The 17,963-nt window shown below is 56.3% G+C and overlaps 1 protein-coding gene across 3 annotated transcripts in view; it reads left to right on the forward strand.

Annotated features, from left to right (window-relative positions):
- SHANK1 (SH3 and multiple ankyrin repeat domains 1) overlaps positions 1-17,963 on the forward strand; it is a 46,349-nt gene that overhangs the window by 25,307 nt on the left and 3,079 nt on the right. For all 3 annotated transcript variants that reach the window (XM_041746687.1, XM_041746689.1, XM_041746688.1), the window contains 9 exons: positions 785-867; positions 1,078-1,202; positions 1,753-1,885; positions 2,173-2,253; positions 2,798-2,821; positions 3,037-3,105; positions 3,565-3,683; positions 11,382-11,478; positions 13,159-16,288. In XM_041746687.1, coding sequence (XP_041602621.1) covers positions 785-867; positions 1,078-1,202; positions 1,753-1,885; positions 2,173-2,253; positions 2,798-2,821; positions 3,037-3,105; positions 3,565-3,683; positions 11,382-11,478; positions 13,159-16,288 — 3,861 coding nt within the window. The remainder of the gene's footprint in view (positions 1-784; positions 868-1,077; positions 1,203-1,752; positions 1,886-2,172; positions 2,254-2,797; positions 2,822-3,036; positions 3,106-3,564; positions 3,684-11,381; positions 11,479-13,158; positions 16,289-17,963) is intronic.

A 17,963-nucleotide genomic window follows, 5' to 3' on the forward strand; every position in this document is an offset into this window, starting at 1 on the left:
ACCACTAGCCATGTGTGACTACTGGGCACTTTGAAATGTGGCTGTTGAGACTGAAGAACTGAATTTTTCTGTTTAATTTTTAATTAATTTGCATATAAATAATCACACACATCTACTGGCCACCATCTTGCACAGTGCTGAGTAAGCGATGCTACAGTATGCTTGGGTACCTGGGGAGGTGTTACCATAGTATATACATAGTCAAGGAGTTGGGAGAGCTATCCTCGAAGCACGTGTGTCCTGTTAACTTACTAACTTGGCCAAAGCCATCGAAAGAGTCCCATCGAGCACGCACTACTATGTGCCCAGCACTGTGCTGAATACTATAAGTACTGAACTCCCACAGCGAGCTCGTCTGGTAGGGCCTGTTATTATCTCACATTATAGATGAGGAAATTGAGGCCCAAAAGGTTAAAGCCTTGGGCTCAAGGTCACAGATAAGGACGTGGCTAAAAGAAGCTCAAACCAGACTGTCTGGTGACCTGGCAGCTTATCTCCCCATCCCTTGTGCCGTGCCGGCACACAGTGGGTTTGGGAACTGCTTGCTGAATGGATGGATGAATGAGGAAAGATTGAGTGGGAGAGCAAGCACTCCAGGCTCTGAGGGGGAGGCCTGTAAGGGCTGCTGCGAGCAAACACACACAGAATGGGCGAGAAAGATCCTAGGAGGTGGGATGAATGGTTCTGAGGCAGGGGCTCAGGGCACTGGGTTGCTGGTAGAGCTCCGACTCCATGTCTCATCATCTCTTCTTCACCCCCTCAATCCCCCCCACCCCCTTGCCAGCGATTACATCATTAAGGAGAAGACAGTCTTGCTGCAGAAGAAGGACAGTGAGGGGTTTGGGTTCGTGCTCCGGGGGGCCAAGGGTGAGTGCCGGCCGGGGAGGAGATGGGGAAAGGGCTCTCTGATCCAGGGGGATGGACAAGGGAAGGGACCCCAACCCACCCCCCACCCCATCCCGGGGTGCTGGTCCCTCAGCTACGGTGAGGCCTCTGTGACTTGGGTCTGAGCCCCATCCCCTGCTCGGCCTCTCCACCCCCTCCCCTCCGACCCCGCCGGCTCCTCCCCATCTGCAGCGCAGACCCCCATCGAGGAGTTCACCCCCACTCCAGCCTTCCCAGCGCTGCAGTATCTGGAGTCTGTGGACGAGGGTGGCGTAGCATGGCGAGCTGGACTGAGGATGGGAGACTTCCTCATCGAGGTGAGTCCTGGCCCCCAGCCCCAGGGGCCTTTCCAACTGCCTGCGTCCAGCACACCTTCCATAGGTATTGCTCTCAACCTGGTTCCCTGGTGACAAAAATCCCCAGGCCCCTCCTGATCCACACCAGATCTGGCTGCCCAAATCCAGATTCTCTTTCAGCACCAGGCCTCCCAGCCCCACAGCCCACCCCCTAGCCAGCCCCTGCTTTCTTCAATGATTCCTTCCAGAAGGCTTCTCTGAAGCATGGAAAGAAAACGGAGCTGTTCCGCAGCATACATACACACACACACATAATGGAGGGAAGGACTAGGAGGGAGAGAGAAGAGAATAGGGTGATCCCAGCCCTTTCTAACCCTCGGGCCAGGAAAGTTACCAGAAGAAGTGGGGCCTTGCAGGGAGAGGGGGTGGTGGGGAGGGCTGGTGGGAGGGAGGAGTGGCCAACAGTGCTACAAACAGGGCAAGGCAGGAGGCCACTCTGTTGGGGACCCTGAAGCCGAAAGCATCCCTCCCCTCACCTACTCTTTGTGGGGTGGGGTTATCTGTGCCACAGGTGAATGGGCAGAATGTGGTGAAGGTTGGCCACCGACAGGTGGTGAACATGATCCGCCAAGGGGGCAACACGCTGATGGTCAAGGTGGTGATGGTCACCAGGCACCCGGACATGGATGAGGTCCATAAGAAAGGTGCTTCTCCACTCCTTTGTTAGCCAGAGCTGGGCACCCCATTGCCACCAGACTAAGACCCTCCAAAGCCCTAATGGCTTAATGGTCTCCACCACTGGCCTTCCCTTCCCCAAGGCTGCTTGTTCATGGCCCTTCTGGGGAGAAACTGAGGCAGGGAGGGCTCAGCATGCTGGTGGCAGCTATTCTCTGATGTCTGGGAGCGCTGCAGTAGTGGTGGGGAGGGCAGTGGGGTTCATGGGCCTTCTCTTGGTGGTACTGTTGCCTGACCTCTGCCATTACCTTTGCAGCACCCCAGCAAGCTAAGCGGCTTCCACCCCCAGCCATCTCTCTGCGTTCCAAGTCCATGACCTCAGAGCTGGAAGAAATGGGTGAGTCTGCGAGGCTGTTGGGCCCAGGATCTGGAGAGGGAGATGGGCAGATGGGGCCTGAACCAGACCTCCAGTTCATTAGTGTTGTTAGTGACCAGGGGTCCTGTCCTCATCCTGTCCCCTAGTCCATGGGTCAGACTCTCTCTGGCCTGAGTGTGTGTCGCTGGGAAGGGGCGTCTGAGAGTCGACTTTCCTCTGTCCTCTTACATCTGTTTCTCTGTCGAGTCTCTCTCTGGGTCTTTCACGTCCCTCCTTAGGGGTCCTTGTTTCCTTTCTGGCTTCTCTCCACCTGCCCACCTCACCCCACCCCCATTCTCTATTTCTTCCTCCAGCAGCCCCCGCCCCACTAGCTGGAAAGGAAGGCCAGCCCCTCCCCAAACAGGGCCGAGTGGACCCGGGGGGTTCCCGTGTCCCCTGACAGGGGGCAGATCCGGGCAGCTGACCGCCCCTACCCCAAGGGAGGAGGGTGTTCCAGATAGGGGGCCCCTCGCCTCCCCCTGAAGTCCTAACTCTTGGCTCCTCTACTGCCTCTCCCCCGGGCTAGTCTCCCCCTGGAAGAAGAAGAGTGGTGAGTGGGCACAGGACTGGCGGGGGGGCCCCCCGTCCCCATCCCGCCGGCGGACTCGTCCCTTCCCGCCCCGGGCCCTTCACTGCCCCACTTGCGCTTGCGCACGCCCGCCGGCCGCGCCCGCTGGCCACGCCCGCTGGCCACGCCCACTGGCCGAGCCCGCTCCGCTCCGCCCCCTGAGGGCCCCCCACTTCATCCTCATCCTTTGCCCACAGAGTACGAGCAGCAGCCTGCGCCGGTGCCCAGCATGGAGAAAAAGCGGACCGTGTATCAGATGGCTCTCAGTAAGATGGCTCAGCCCTGCTCCCCGGGCTGCCCAGGAACCCTGAGCTCACGCCCCCTGGGGTGCCACAGCCTCTCCGACCCTCTTACTGCCTGCGCACCCTTGTGCCACCTCCGAGCTGATCACTTCATACCCCAATCTTGCTCTCTCCATCCATTATGAGCTCCCACCTCTGCCCTCAGCCTCCCCCCCCCCCTTCCTTCTGGCTGCCCTCTACCTTCCCTCCTCTGACGATTTGCTGCCTTCATCCCTTCCCACTGCTGGGTCCTCACCCCTTCCTGCCGCTGGGTCCTGCCTTCTGGGCTGGAGTTTGTGTCTCCATCAGGGCCTTTGGTCCATGGGGATGGAGGCAGGGGTGCCCTTTTCTGGTTCATACAACGTATTGTATGGGCTCCTGGCAACTGTTTCTGCCTGAGGTCAACACAAGCTTCATTTCACTGCTTCTTCCACCTGCCCTTAGACAAACTGGATGAAATTTTGGCGGCAGCTCAGCAGACCATCAGTGCAAGCGAGAGTCCTGGACCTGGTGGCCTCGCATCACTGGGCAAACACCGGCCCAAAGGCTTCTTTGCCACCGAGGTAGGCAGCCTGCACCAGGGGAATGGGAGCATAGTGGAGAGGAGGAGGCTTGTGGGGTGCACACACCAACCTGGAACCTCTGTCTTCCTCCTTGCAAACCCTTCCTGACCTCCCTGTGTTGAATGTCAACCCTGGAGGGGCACCACACTTCCTGGGACCCCTCATTCCTCCCCACTCTGGGGGCCTCCTTTCCTCTCTGCCCATCCTCTTCCTTATTCTCCTCCTAAGTTTTGTCTCTTGTTTTCTCACTCCCTGCTTCACCCTCTTGCCCATCTTTGTCCCACCTCAAAAGTCTCAGGGAAAGCAGAATGATGTCACAACTGGCCATCCCCAGCATGGGCCTGGCACATGAAAATAGGTGCTCAAAAAGTGGGAGTTATTAAAATAATCTTTATCACTGTCTCCACTCTGCCCACTTTTCCCTGGGACAGAGGCTGACCTGTAGTGGGTGTTGATCATATTTTGGGCACTATATTTTACATAGATTGTCTCATTCATTCCTGGGATCATCATGTGAGGTCCACATGGTTGTTGTTGTTTTTTTTTAAGATTTTATTTATTTATTTATTCATGAAAGACACATACACACACAGAGAGAGAGAGAGGCAGAGACACAGGCAGAGGGAGAAGAGGCTCCATGCAGAGAGCCTGATGTGGGACTCGATCCCAGGACTCCCTGAGCTGGAAGGCAGATGCTCAACTGCTGAGCCACCCAGGGATCCCACACACAGTTATTAACCCACTTACAGAGGGAAAACTGAGGCTCAGAGAGGTAGGCAGTATTTCAATCCAGGCAAGTTAGGCAACTGGATCCATGGCCCTGGCTCTTGTGGTGGACCTGTTGGTCTTCCCTAGCTGGTCTGTCACTGGGCTGTGCCCCTTCATGGGAACACAGCCACCACCAGCCATACTAGTGCCTCCTCCCACCCTCCAGCCTCTCCTCCGGAAGGTGGGAAGGTGGCACACCGCCCTACTTCTGTCTTAGCACTTGCTGCTTCTCTGCTCAGGCCCTGCCCTCTGAACACTTCTTCCCACAGGTCACACCCACCACCCAGTGGCCAATGGGCTATTTACTCTAAAACTGGATTCTTGGGCAGTCCCGGTGGCGCAGAGGTTTAGCGCCACCTGCAGCCCGGGGTGTGATCCTGGAGACCTGGATCTAGTCCCACGTCAGGCTCCCTGCATGGAGCCTGCTTCTCCCTCTGCCTGTGTCTCTGCCGCTCTCTCTCTCTCTCTCTCTCTCTCTCTCTCTCTCTCTCTCTGTGTGTCTCTCTGAATAAATAAATAAATCTTTAAAAAAATAAAATAAAATAAAACTGGATTCTTTGGGCTTTGAGGGACCATGGATCCCCTTGGCAGTCTGCTATAGTCCTCCAAATAATGGTTACAAGCCTAAATAAATTACATAAGAAAACAAAAGAAGCCAATGACACTGATAATACAGTTGTCAAAAAAATTTCTTTAAGATTTTATTTATTTATTCATGAGAGACACACAGAGAGAGGCAAAGACATGGTTTACCTCAGGGAGCCAGATGTGAGACTGGATCTGAAGACCGTTAGATCATGACCTGAGCCAAAGGCAGACACTCAACCACTGAGGCACCCAAGTGCCCCTGTCCTGAGTTTCTCAAGGAATTTGAAATCTCTGAGGCTGTCAGGATCTTCTTCTGTGCTCACCTCCCCCAAAGGCCAGTGTAGACTCAGAAGTGCACCGGCAGTTGAGCCAGGCAAACCTGCCTTCAAATTCTGACTTCCCCTAGCTTTCTATGTTACTTGAACCATACTACTTAATTTCTCTGCATCTCAGTTTCCTGCTCTGTACAATGGGGCTGAAGCCAATCTTGCTGGTCCTTAGGAGGATTGAATGAGATCAACTCTTAGCACAGCAGGCTTTCAACAGATGGCGAGGCCTCTTAGGCCATAAAACAAACTAGAGACCCCACAGTACTTACCAGTGAGGCTTACATGTGCCCCAGAGACCCTGCAACAGCACATCATGCACAGAGTCTCCAAAAATAGATGGGGCAAATCCTTGTTTTCATTTATTCAACAAATGCATGGAGTACCCACCCAGTGTCAGGCAGCCAGCATGCCAGCCCCTCCCTGTGTGAACTGTGGTTACAGGACAGACAGGATCCCAGCCGTCACACAATTCACCATCTGAGCTCCAAGAACACCCCTAGTTGGGTCCAGATGCAGGCCAGTTATAACATCAGCTGCCCATGTGCCCCTCCCTCCTAGAAATGAAACTCGTAAGCATTCACCTGAGTTCTTGAATGGCATCTCCCTTCTCTCCAGGTCATAAAGGCCACTGGTCATTTTCCCTATCGGATCTTGCTTTTTCTTCTCCCTTCTAGGGTCTTTCCTGGCCTTCCCAAAGCTTTGTCCCTTGAGTTGGGGGCTCTCTTCACTCTCATCTTCCCACCAGCCATCCTGACTTCTCACACTCTAAGTCAACACAGGGACCCCTTCCTGCTGCTTATGTGTCTCCATGGCTCTCTCTGTGTGTGCTCTTGTTCTCTTCTGTTTCTCATCTCCCATCTGCTCCAGTTTCTCTACCCTCCTCACTGCCTCACTTGGAGCCCTCTATACGAGACCAGAGTGGGTAACCAGGAAGCGTGGGGGACCTCCGTATTGCCCTGAGGCCTCTTTTATCAGACCTGAGCAACAGCGAATCAGAATAACATATTGTACAAGATGCTACTGTTTGGAAACTTAAGAATTGGGAGATTTCAACCTCCTGTAAAGATACACCTCTGCACAAAACCTAAGGTGGGGACATGTGACGGACCTGCCTATGCCAATAGTGGGGGTGCAGAACCCAGGCAGATCCTCTATAGGTCAAGGTGCCTCTTGGGCTGTCTTTCCTAGGGTTCTGCTGTCCATCCATCTGTCCTCCCCTCTGTGTGGCTTTGGCTCCCTGAACTCCTGTCTCTGTTACCTGGCCACTGACCCCAAACAGTACCCTACCCACCCCCCCCTCCCCTCCACTCCCCCCCACCCTGCCTTATCCTCCCTTCTGCTCAGTCCGTTTGGGTGCCAGTCTCAGCCTTTCTCTGGGCTCAGTTTTTCCCTCTGATTATTTTGACCATACCCGGTAGATGGCATTGTCTGTCTCTTTCCCTTCTATTTGCATGCCTGGCCTTCCTGGGACAGCTCTGGCCGGCTCCACTCCAGGGCCTCTCAGGACTGCCTCTCTTCCTGCTTTGTTGGGGCCCTCTTTCTTCCCATCGCTGTCTCATTTCCCCTCCTGTCTCTCCTGCTCTAAACCCCCATCTCTGTGTCTTTCTCCCCATCTCTCTGCTTTGTCTATGTCTCTCCGGCTGGCCGGCCGTCTCCCCCTCCGCTCGTTCCTCCCCTCCCTGACTCACCCCTTTCGGGGGCTGTCTCCCCTGGCACACACTATTCAGCCCATCTTCAGCCTCCAGCCCGTGCACCCCACCAGGGCACACCCTTTGCCCTTGAGGCCCCAGACCCAACGGCACGGGAGGAGGGAGGGCCCTCTGGCTGACTCGCGGGGGAGGAGTCCGCCCGCAGCCGGTGACGTCACGCGCACTCTGATTGGTTGCCCCCTCTGCGCGGGAGAGGATGCTCCCGGCTCGTAGATGGAGGTCAGCGTGTCCCACCTTGAGTCTTTGTACCCCTCAGGGGGGCAGCCCGACGCCTCCTCAGACGCGATTATGGCTTCTCCATCAGTCTGACACTTCCTCTGCCACTCTGACCTCTTTTATGTCAAGCTAACCCATTTGATCCCTCCTCTTCCACTTAGAAGTGTCTTCTGTCCCTGTGCCAATCTGACGCCTCTCCCTTCACTCTGCACCCTCTTCAGCCGGAGGCACCCCTCCCCTGCTCTTCGGCCCCTCCCTTGTCATTCTGAGCCCCCTCCTGTCTCTCGGCTCCTTTCCCCATCACTCTGCCCCCCCTCCCCCCTCTCCCCACTCCCATGCCTCTACCGGATGCTTCCCTCACCTTCCTTCCCACCTCCCTGTTACTCCTGGCTTGCCCTCCCCAGCCTGGACTCCGTAGCCTGCAGTGTCCTCTGCAGCCTGCTTCTCCCCTCAGGGGTCCCTGCATCCTTTCTGACAGGGTACTCCCCACAGCTTGTCAGGGTGTCCTTCCTTCTGCACGTATTTACTGAGCACCTATTATGCACTGGACCTGCTGCTTGGCTCTAGGGGTGTAAGAGTGAACCAATCAAAGTCACTTGCATTAGAGACTTTACATGTGGAGGTGGGGGTTGGACTTTACAGAATTGGGTTCTGCCCTATGTAAGAGAAATCTCCAAATAACAATGGCTTCGACATTGATAAGTGTCCTATCTCTAGTGTTAACAAAGTCTGGAGCAGGGTGTCCCAGGCAGGTATGGCAGCCACCATGGTCATGAAGATCCAGGATCCTTCTCACTTTCTACTCCACCATCCTAGCCTTCTTTCCAACCATAAGTTGTCCAGGATGGCGGGAGCTCTAGTTGTTCCACCAGTATTTCAGGCAGCAGGAACAAGGACGAGTGGAAAGGCAGAAAGGCAAAGGAGGGCACATTGTTGCTTCGTGGGTTACCTCTGAGATTTCCCCAAAGTAACACACACCACTTACACTTATGCATCCCAGCAGGCCTTAGTTCCATGGCCATACTCAGCTGTAAGGGAGCCTGGGAAATGTAGTCCCAATAGGTGCCACACAAAGTTGGGGTTTTCTTACCAAGGAAGAAAAGTGGAATGGGAACTGGGTGAGCTCTGTGCCCAGGGAGACAGACAATGAACGAGCAAATAATTATAATAACTCTACACTGGGTTAGGTGGAAGGTGTTACGATGCAGAGTAACAGAAGGAAGCCTTTTCAAGGAGGAGATATCTGAAAATGACAGATTCCACCCATTATCACCCTTCTTCCACCTATATGACCTTATTTCCTGCCACCCGGCACCCCGCTCACCCACTCCAGACACATTATCAGTCTCCTGACATTGGCACACCAGACTCATTCCTACCTCAGGATATTTACAATTGCTGTTCCCTCTTCCTAGAATACTCTTCCCCTGGATATATGCATGACTCCCTTCTTCCCGAGTATGCTCTAATTATATCTTCACAGAAAGGCCTTCCTTCTGGACTAAATTATAGTCCCCTCTCCTCCATCTCTTACCTCCACCTGACCCCGTTAGGTTACTAATTTATTTTGTCTGCCCTCTGTGTAAGCAGAGACTTTCGTCTATTTTTTTTTTTTTTTATGGCTGCATCTGCACACCTAGAACAGTCTCTGGCATGGATCAGGTGCTCAGTAAATATCTGTGGAATGAATGAATGAATGAGTGAATGAATGAAACAAACACAGAGATAGACAGTCTCAATCCAAGGAGGTGAGTGCATGGAGGGGTTAGTACAGGCACACCCTGTGAAGGTCTGGAGCAGTGTTGCCCTGTCCAGTAGGGCTTCCTACAGCTGCGCTGTCCCAAATGATAACCACTAGCCAGCCACCAGCCGTGTGTGACGATTAAACACTTGAACTGTGTGACCGGCAAAAACAGAGGGAGGGAATTTTTAATTTTAATTAATTTTAATTACAATTTACACCCAAAAGGGTGTGGGCTACTGTATTGGTCAGTGTAGGTTTAGAGAAAGGGAGAGGCCAGACCAGGGTAGGGGCTAGGATGACAAGTCTTCCCAAACAGAGCAGGGGGAACAGATGTTCCAGGCAGAGGGAACAGCATAGGAGGCCCTGAGGTGAGATACAGCACAAGAAGTTGAGAGAGCAGGGGAGGACTTACAGGAAGGGGGCTGGCTGGAGGGAGCATGATGGGAAGTGAGGGCAGTAAGGTGGGGGCTTCATCCGTAAAGGATTTCCTTTCTTTGCCTTTCTGATCTCAAAGACAGAGAAAGGGGCATATGGGGTCACCTGGCAGAAGCAGGAAGAATCAGTGCCTGATGTTGGCTCATTCTACTTTACTTACTGTTCATTTAACATAAGCTTGTAGAACATCCGGTCCTGCTTAGGGACTGGGGACCCAGCAGTAAAAGAGACCCAACAATGTTGCTACCCTTAGGCAGGCTATGTTAGGACTTCCATGGGCCGTTAGCACTTTTGCTTTCAAAAGCCTCTCCCTCAAAAAAAAAAAAAAAGAGTTTAAAAATCTGTATCTTATGAGCGTGTTGGTCCAAAGATGAATATTACTATCCAGGCTGGATTCTATTCATGTTTGCCCCTCTGATTTTATTTTATTTATTTACTCAATTGAGTGAGAGAGAGAGAGAGCGCGCACGCATGAGCGAACATGAGCTGGAGCTGGGGGCGAAGGCAGAGGGAGAGGGAGAGGGAGAGGCAGACACCCCATGGAATGGGGAGCCCGATGTAGGGCTTGATCCCAGGATCAGGGGATCACAACCTGAGCCAAAGGCAGATGCTTAACCCACTGAGCCACCCAGACACCCACTCCCCTCTGATAGAGAGCCCTAGATACTGTGCTTCTGGTGCCTTCAGGGAGCTGACATTCTAGGCAGGGAGTCAGGAAGTAAGCAGCTAAATAAGTGTCCCTAAGGAACACAGGACAGGGAATTGTAGTAGACAGTGACTAGAAGGGACATTTGAGTGGAGGCCATAAGGATAGCAAGGCACGTGTAATGATGGGGAGAAAACACTGCAGAGAGCAAATCCAGGACTTGCAGGTGTTCTAGGGTAGGGGTGGACCTTGGGGCATTGGAGGAGCAGGACTGATGGACATGGTGGGATCAGAGTAAGCAGGTAGGCGATGTAGGAGGGACTAGATTGTACTGGGTGCCTTGGTTTCCCATGGCCCGAGCCTGAGATGGGGATTCTTGCATCAATAGTTTCCTAAGAGAATTATAAGGGAGGGAGGGAAGGAGGGTGGGCTACAGAAGTAAGCAAACCTGGTACCCGCTGGAGTCCCTTTCAGAAAGCCTAACCCCTCGGAGAGTTTGGAATACGAATTGCACAACGGAGTTAATCCTGCCTTGGACCTCCATGTCGGTCAGTCCTTGGCTGCAGGCTGCTCCCAGAAGTAAGGGGACATAACTATTTGGGTCCATCAGCTCTTTGGAGAAGGGTGATTCTTTAGAGCAAGGGGCAGCCGAGGCAGATGACACTCTTAGCAGCTGGGGATGGTCACAGCACCCCAGCCAAGGGGACCTGGATATGCACCAGCAGTGTCTACCATAGACCACAACTCAAGATCAGAGTTAGGAATTCCGATCCCCTCCTAATTGATGTGGGATTGCTCCTGTAGGATTTTAAGCAGGGCCATCGCATGACCTGGATTTGTTTCTGAAAGATCCCTCCGACACTGATGTGGAAAGCAAACCAGAATGGGGTGAGGGCCCAGGGTGCCAGCAGGGAGACAGGGGAAGAGGCTACGGGCAGCCAAAGAGGCAAGCAATGCTGGTGACCTGGATGTGGGGGATTGGCAGCAAGAATGGAGAAAAGACCCAGATTAGTGATCGGTATGGGAAGCAGAGCAAACAGGGCTGCCTGAGAATCGGCTTTCTTTTCCTTTCTTTCTCCACACTACCCAAATTCGGACACCTTTCCCTCCCTTCAGAATCCCCTTTTGCCTCCTCTATGCCTCTCATCCTTCCTTCAGAGGCTTGGAGAAGGCTTGAGCTGTGTGGTAAAGCCATGAATCTTCACACCCAGACTGATCTTTCTCTGTTGTCTTTTTTTTTTTTCTCTGACTGCCACCCCAAAGTCAAGCTTCGATCCTCACCACCGCTCCCAGCCAAGTTATGAACGTCCTTCTTACCTGCCTCCCGGACCTGGGCTTATGCTCCGGCAAAAATCTATTGGTATGTCACCTGGAAGGGTGGGCATAATGGATGCCAGCCGGGGCGGGGGATGCTGGAGGGTGACAGCTTACCGAAATGAAGGGGCTTTGAAATGTTCTTTCTACTTCCATATATGACCATAGTTCTATCAAGTTGGGCAAAGAGTTCAGGCTTTGTTGTTGGGGGGTTGGCTTTTATCCCTCCTAGCTGTGTGACCTGCGACAGGTAGCTTCACCTCTCTGGGCCTTGGGTTCTGCATCTAGAGAATGGGCATGTTATTGTCCCTGCCTGGATGCAGTGAGGTGAAGCCCTCCCTCCCCCATAGACCCTGTTTTCTTCTCTCTTTTACCTGACTTCATTCATGCATGCATGCACACATTCTGTAAATGTTTATTGAGCACCCGCCATAAGTCCTAGACTGCTGGGGATATGTCAGTGAGCAAAACAGACAAAAGGGTCTTGCCCTTGTGGAGGTGGTCTTCTAGCAGGGAAGACAGAGAATAGATTATAAGGGTATTATAAGAAACAAGACCATTATATAGCATGCTGACAGTGGTAAGTGCTGTGGCGGGGGTGGGGGTGGGGAGTAGAGTAGAATAAGAGATCAGGAGTGGTGGCAGGCAGATTCGAGCTAAAACATGGAAATGAAGGGGAGAGCCATGTGGATATATGGTGATAAGGTATTCCAGGTAGCAAGAATGGCCAAGACAAAGGTCCTGAGGTAGGATTGAGCCACCATTTGCTCAGATGGGGGAGACTATGCGGTGGGAGATCAGGAGCACCGCTGGGGGCCTGCTAAGTTTCAGATGCCAGAGAGCTATCCAAGTAACTGAGTAATGGCATTTGGATATAGGAGCCCAGAGCTCAAGGGAGCTCAGGGGAAAGGCCTGAGCCCCCAGGACTTAGGTGGGAGTCTTCAGCAGAGAGATAGTGAATGAAGCAGGATGTAGGCTGAGATCCCCGAGGGGGAGAGTAGTCAGAGGAGAGAAGGTTAAAGACTGGGAGCCCTGACAGTGATAAAGTAGGCAAAAGTAGGCAAAAGATTTCACTCTTTCTATCCACTCAGTCCTTCTGCTGATTGGGTCTAGCTCTTCTCCCACTTCCAGCGTCCACAGTCCACCAGTGTGAATTTTGCATCTGTGAGGTCTACCTGTATCTCCTCATTTACCTAATCTCTACTACCTGTAAAGCCACCAGCATTGCTTAAACGTTAGCCTCATCCTAAGTAGTTCCGTCTGTGAAAGCACAGGTTCGACGTGCTAATGTTTTATTTCTGCGTACACATGACAAGAAATCTGTAACTATGCACCTGTAAACATGGCATCTCTCCCTGGCCCCAGGCACTTTCCACTCACCCCAAGCCACCACTAGCGTAGGAGGTGTCTTTGCGGGAATTAGGGAAAGGCGCCCCCTCCTGGCCTAGGGAGGAAGTTCAGGTGAATTTCGCCCCTCCTCCTCTTGCTCCCTCTGCCGGTTGCTGGTGTGCAACGCACGCCCCGTATGATACGGGAGATGTACCCCAGTTGGGGAACTCTGGACTAATTCATGTGAGGTTCTTAGCATATACTCAGTTGTGTGTTGTTGTTGTTGTTGTTGTTGTTATTATTATTATTATTATTTCATTAATATTGTAGTACTATGGGATAGGGGAGGAGGGAGACCCCCCTCCTCCCCACTCCTGGATCCTCTGTATCTTCCCAGGGGCTGCTGAAGATGATAGACCCTACCTAGCACCCCCAGCCATGAAGTTCAGCCGCAGCCTGTCTGTGCCTGGCTCGGAGGACATCCCCCCGCCGCCCACCACGTCCCCACCGGAGCCCCCCTACAGCACACCTCCCGCCCCCTCCTCCTCTGGCCGCCTCACCCCATCCCCCAGAGGAGGGCCCTTCAACCCCAGTTCGGGTGGCCCCCTCCCCTCCTCTTCCCCTGCGTCCTTTGATGGACCCTCCCCTCCCGACACGCGCATAGGGGGCCGAGAGAAGAGCCTGTACCACAGCGGGCCCCTGCCCCCCGCCCACCACCACCCGCCCCACCACCACCACCACCATGCCCCGCCCCCCCAGCCTCACCACCACCACGCCCACCCCCCTCATCCCCCCGAGATGGAGACGGGAGGCTCTCCCGACGACCCCCCACCCCGACTGGCTCTAGGGCCCCAGCCCAGCCTGCGCGGCTGGCGGGGCGGCGGGCCCAGCCCCACTCCGGGGGCCCCGTCCCCGTCGCACCACGGCGGCGGGGGCGGCGGCATCGGCTCCTCCCAGGCCCCAGCCCTGCGCTACTTCCAGCTGCCCCCCCGGGCGGCCAGCGCGGCCATGTACGTGCCAGCCCGCTCGGGCCGCGGGCGCAAGGGGCCCCTGGTCAAGCAGACCAAGGTCGAGGGCGAGCCTCAGAAGGGCGGCGGCCTCCCTCCCGCCCCCTCGCCCACGTCCCCGGCGTCCCCGCAGCCGCCGCCGGCCGCGGCCGCCCCCTCGGAGAAGAATTCCATCCCCATCCCCACCATCATCATCAAGGCTCCGTCCACCAGTAGCAGCGGCCGCAGCAGCCAGGGCAGCAGCACCGAGGCGGAGCCCCCCACCCAGCCCGAGGCTGCGGGCGGCGGCGGCGGCGGCGGCGGGGGCGGGGGCGGCGGCTCCTCGGCGCCCAGCCCCGCCCCGGCCATGTCGCCGGTGCCGCCGTCCCCCTCGCCGGTGCCCACCCCCACCTCGCCCAGCGGCCCGGCCACCCTCGACTTCACCAGCCAGTTCGGAGCGGCCCTGGTGGGGGCGGCCCGCAGGGAAGGGGGCTGGCAGAACGAAGCCCGCCGGCGGTCCACGCTCTTCCTCTCCACCGACGCGGGCGACGAGGACGGCGGCGACAGCGGGCTGGGCCCAGGGGCGCCCCCGGGTCCCCGGCTGCGCCACTCGAAGTCCATCGACGAAGGCATGTTCTCCGCCGAGCCCTACCTCCGGCTGGAGTCTGCGGGCGCGGGGAGCGGCGCCGGCTACGGGGCTTACGGGGCGGGCAGCCGCGCCTACGGGGGCAGCGGGGGCAGCAGCGCCTTCACCAGCTTCCTGCCGCCCCGACCCCTGGTCCACCCGCTGACAGGCAAGGCCCTGGACCCCGCCTCCCCGCTCGGGCTGGCGCTGGCAGCCCGAGAGCGGGCGCTGAAGGAGTCCTCGGAGGGTGGTGGGCCCCCCCAGCCCCCTCCAAGGCCCCCGTCGCCCCGCTACGAGGCCCCCCCGCCCACCCCCCACCACCACTCGCCCCACGCCCACCATGAGCCAGTGCTGCGTCTCTGGGGGGCCTCACCACCGGACCCCGCCCGCCGGGAACTGGGGTACCGGGCAGGGCTGGGCAGCCAGGAGAAGTCCCTTCCGGCCAGCCCGCCAGCTGCCCGACGCTCCTTGCTACACCGCTTGCCCCCCACGGCTCCCGGGGTCGGGCCCCTCCTCCTGCAGCTGGGGCCGGAGCCCCCGCCCCCGCACCCCGGGGTGAGCAAGGCGTGGCGGTCGGGCGCCCCCGAGGAGCCAGAGCGGCTGCCCCTACACGTGCGGTTCCTGGAGAACTGCCAGCCCAGAGCCAGCGGGCCGGGGGGGAGGGGACCCCCCTCGGAAGACGGGCCGGGGGTTCCGCCGCCCAGCCCGCGCCGGTCCGTGCCGCCCTCGCCCACCTCCCCGCGAGGCGGTGAAGAGAATGGGCTCCCCCTGCTGGTCCTGCCGCCCCCTGCTCCCTCTGTGGATGTGGAAGATGGCGAGTTCCTCTTTGTGGAGCCCTTGCCCCCGCCTCTGGAGTTCTCCAACAGCTTCGAGAAGCCCGAGTCGCCCCTCACGCCCGGGCCTCCCCACCCGCTGCCGGATCCACCCACGCCAACCACCCCGTTGACCCCCGTGCCACCACCGGCTGTTGCTGCCGCACCTCCCACCCTGGACTCCACGGCATCCAGCCTGACTTCCTATGACAGCGAGGTGGCCACACTAACCCAGGGGGCCCCCGTGGCTCCTGGGGACCCCCCTCCACCAGGCCCGCCAGCGCCGGCTGCCCCTGCTCCCCCAGCCCCCCAGCCTGGCCCAGACCCGCCGCCTGGCACAGATTCGGGTATTGAGGAGGTGGACAGTAGGAGCAGCAGTGACCACCCTCTGGAGACCATCAGCAGCGCGTCCACACTGAGCAGCCTTTCTGCCGAAGGTGGTGGCAGCGCCGGAGGCGGTGGCGGTGGTGGTGGCAGTGTGGCAAGTGTGGCCAGCGGGCCAGAGCTTCTGGACACATATGTGGCCTACCTGGATGGCCAGGCGTTCGGGGGGAGTGGCACTCCTGGCCCACCGTATCCCCCACAGCTCATGACTCCTTCTAAGCTCCGTGGCCGGGCTCTGGGGACCAGTGGAGGCCTGCGACCCAGCCCTAGTGGAGGACTCCGGGACCCTGTCACTCCCACCAGCCCCACTGTCTCCGTGACAGGGGCTGGAACGGATGGGCTGCTGGCCCTAAGCGGTTGCACGGGACCCTCCGTGGCCAGCATGGCTGGGGGTTCGGTGGCTATAGAGCCAGAAGGCCCCACGGTGCCCTTGCCATCGGCCTCCTCTCTGCCTCGGAAGCTGCTGCCCTGGGAGGAGGGCCCAGGCCCACCGCCACCACCCCTGCCCGGGCCCCTGGCCCAGCCTCAGGCCTCAGCCTTGGCCACAGTAAAAGCCAGCATCATCAGTGAACTCAGCTCCAAGCTTCAGCAATTTGGGGGTTCCTCAGCAGCTGGTGGCGCTCTGCCCTGGGCCCGGGGAGGCAGCGGGGGAAGCGGGGACAGCCACCACGGGGGAGCCAGCTACGTCCCTGAGAGGACCTCTTCGCTGCAGCGGCAGAGGTGAGCCGGGGCTGGTGGGTATGGTGATGGAGGCCACGGGGGCCAGTGCTGTAGGCACCAGAGCCTACCTTCCCCATAGCTGCGTCCTTTGAGGGTCCCAGGTGGCAGAAAGAAGACAGAAATGAGGCTGGCTCGCAGAAGTCTGCCCTCAGAGAAGCATGCTTTCACAGACACTTTATCTCAGTGTAGCTTTTGTGGTCTCTTCCCCATCACCATGACAACCCACATCCCATGATGAACAAAAAAGTTATTAACAAGAGATCGGAGCACAACTTGGGGATGTGTTTCCTTGGTGGGTTGTCAGTTCTGACAGTGCCTGAAATCTGTGAGTCCCTTGAACCTGGTGTGGTTCAAGACTAAGATGCTTTAGGGTGCAGCAGTTTGGATTATGGGTGAGCCAGGCTCCTTGGGCTTTGGTCTCAGCCCCAGGCTTCTAACTAGGTGACCTTAGGCAAAGGAATGGGCCTCTCTGTACAAGGGGGACAACGTGGTGCCCACCTAAAAGGATTTTTGAGAGGATTAACTGTGGGTCATTGTTATAATTCCGATTGGGGGAAGGGAGGAGCCTCTTACCAAAGCCCAGAGAGTATAGTTGGAAAAATACGGGAGAGTGAAGAAGTTTCCCAAAGCAGCTAGCTTAGCTAGGACCACCACAAAGTTTGAGCTCATTCAGGACCTTCTAGCCTGAGGGGAAGTAGAGTCGCATTCTTGGTGCAAGCAGAGTGGAGAGGTTTCTTAATCCCCTTGCCCTTGCCCATCTGCAGAGCTCTTTCTAACGAGCTGAGGGTCTGACGTCCTTACAGTGGTACTCAAATGTCGTTTTATCAGGCCTTTGAGATCTTAAGGCAACTCGTTATTTTTTGAATATTCTGGGTAGAGGAGAGGATGCTTCATCTAGTTGACAGATAAACGAGCTATTGACCACCTACTGTGTGCTGGGTGTCCTTCTGGGTGGAGGACCCTACAGTAGACAAGATGGGCAAAGCCCTTCCCTCTTGGAGCTCATAGACTAAGAGGCAAGGATGGGGGATGGTTAGAGAAGGCCTCTCACCAGCAAGAGGAGCAGAAACTGGAAGAAGGGAGGGAGCAAATCCCATGGCTACCTGGGGGACGTGAGCTAGGCAGAGGGAGCAGCCAGTTCAAAGGTCCTGAGGGAGGACTGTTCTGAAGGGAGCAAAAGGGATGAGGGGAACCTTTTTCTCCCCTTGTTTCTTCTCTCTTTCATCTCCCTCTCCTCATCTCTCTCCCTCTCTCTCTCTCTCTGTCCCCTGTCCCTTTCCATCTCTCTCCCCTAAACGCTCACCCTCTTTTTGTTCCTCTCTCACCGTCTCCCTGTCTTCCACTCTGCTGTGACTGGCCATAACCCTATAGGCAGTTTAGAGTAGTGGTTAAGAGCTCAGACTTTGGTGCCATATAACTGGGCTCTGCCACTTCCTGGCTGTGTGTCCTTAGGCAAGTTACTTAACCTCTCTGTGCTGCTGATAATAATAGTAACCTGCATCAGGGCTGTCATGGGGAATACACTGAGATGCGATATGTAAAGCACTTAGAACCATGCCTGGCACACGTGAGCATCAGTAAGTGGTGGCGATTATTATTATTATCACTTAATGTCTCTTTTTCTTTCATCTCTCTTGACTGTCACCCTCTCCCTGTCCTCTCGTTCTTCTGTCCT

Source organism: Vulpes lagopus, chromosome 2 (assembly GCF_018345385.1).
Source record: "Vulpes lagopus strain Blue_001 chromosome 2, ASM1834538v1, whole genome shotgun sequence".
NCBI lineage: Eukaryota > Metazoa > Chordata > Mammalia > Carnivora > Canidae > Vulpes > Vulpes lagopus.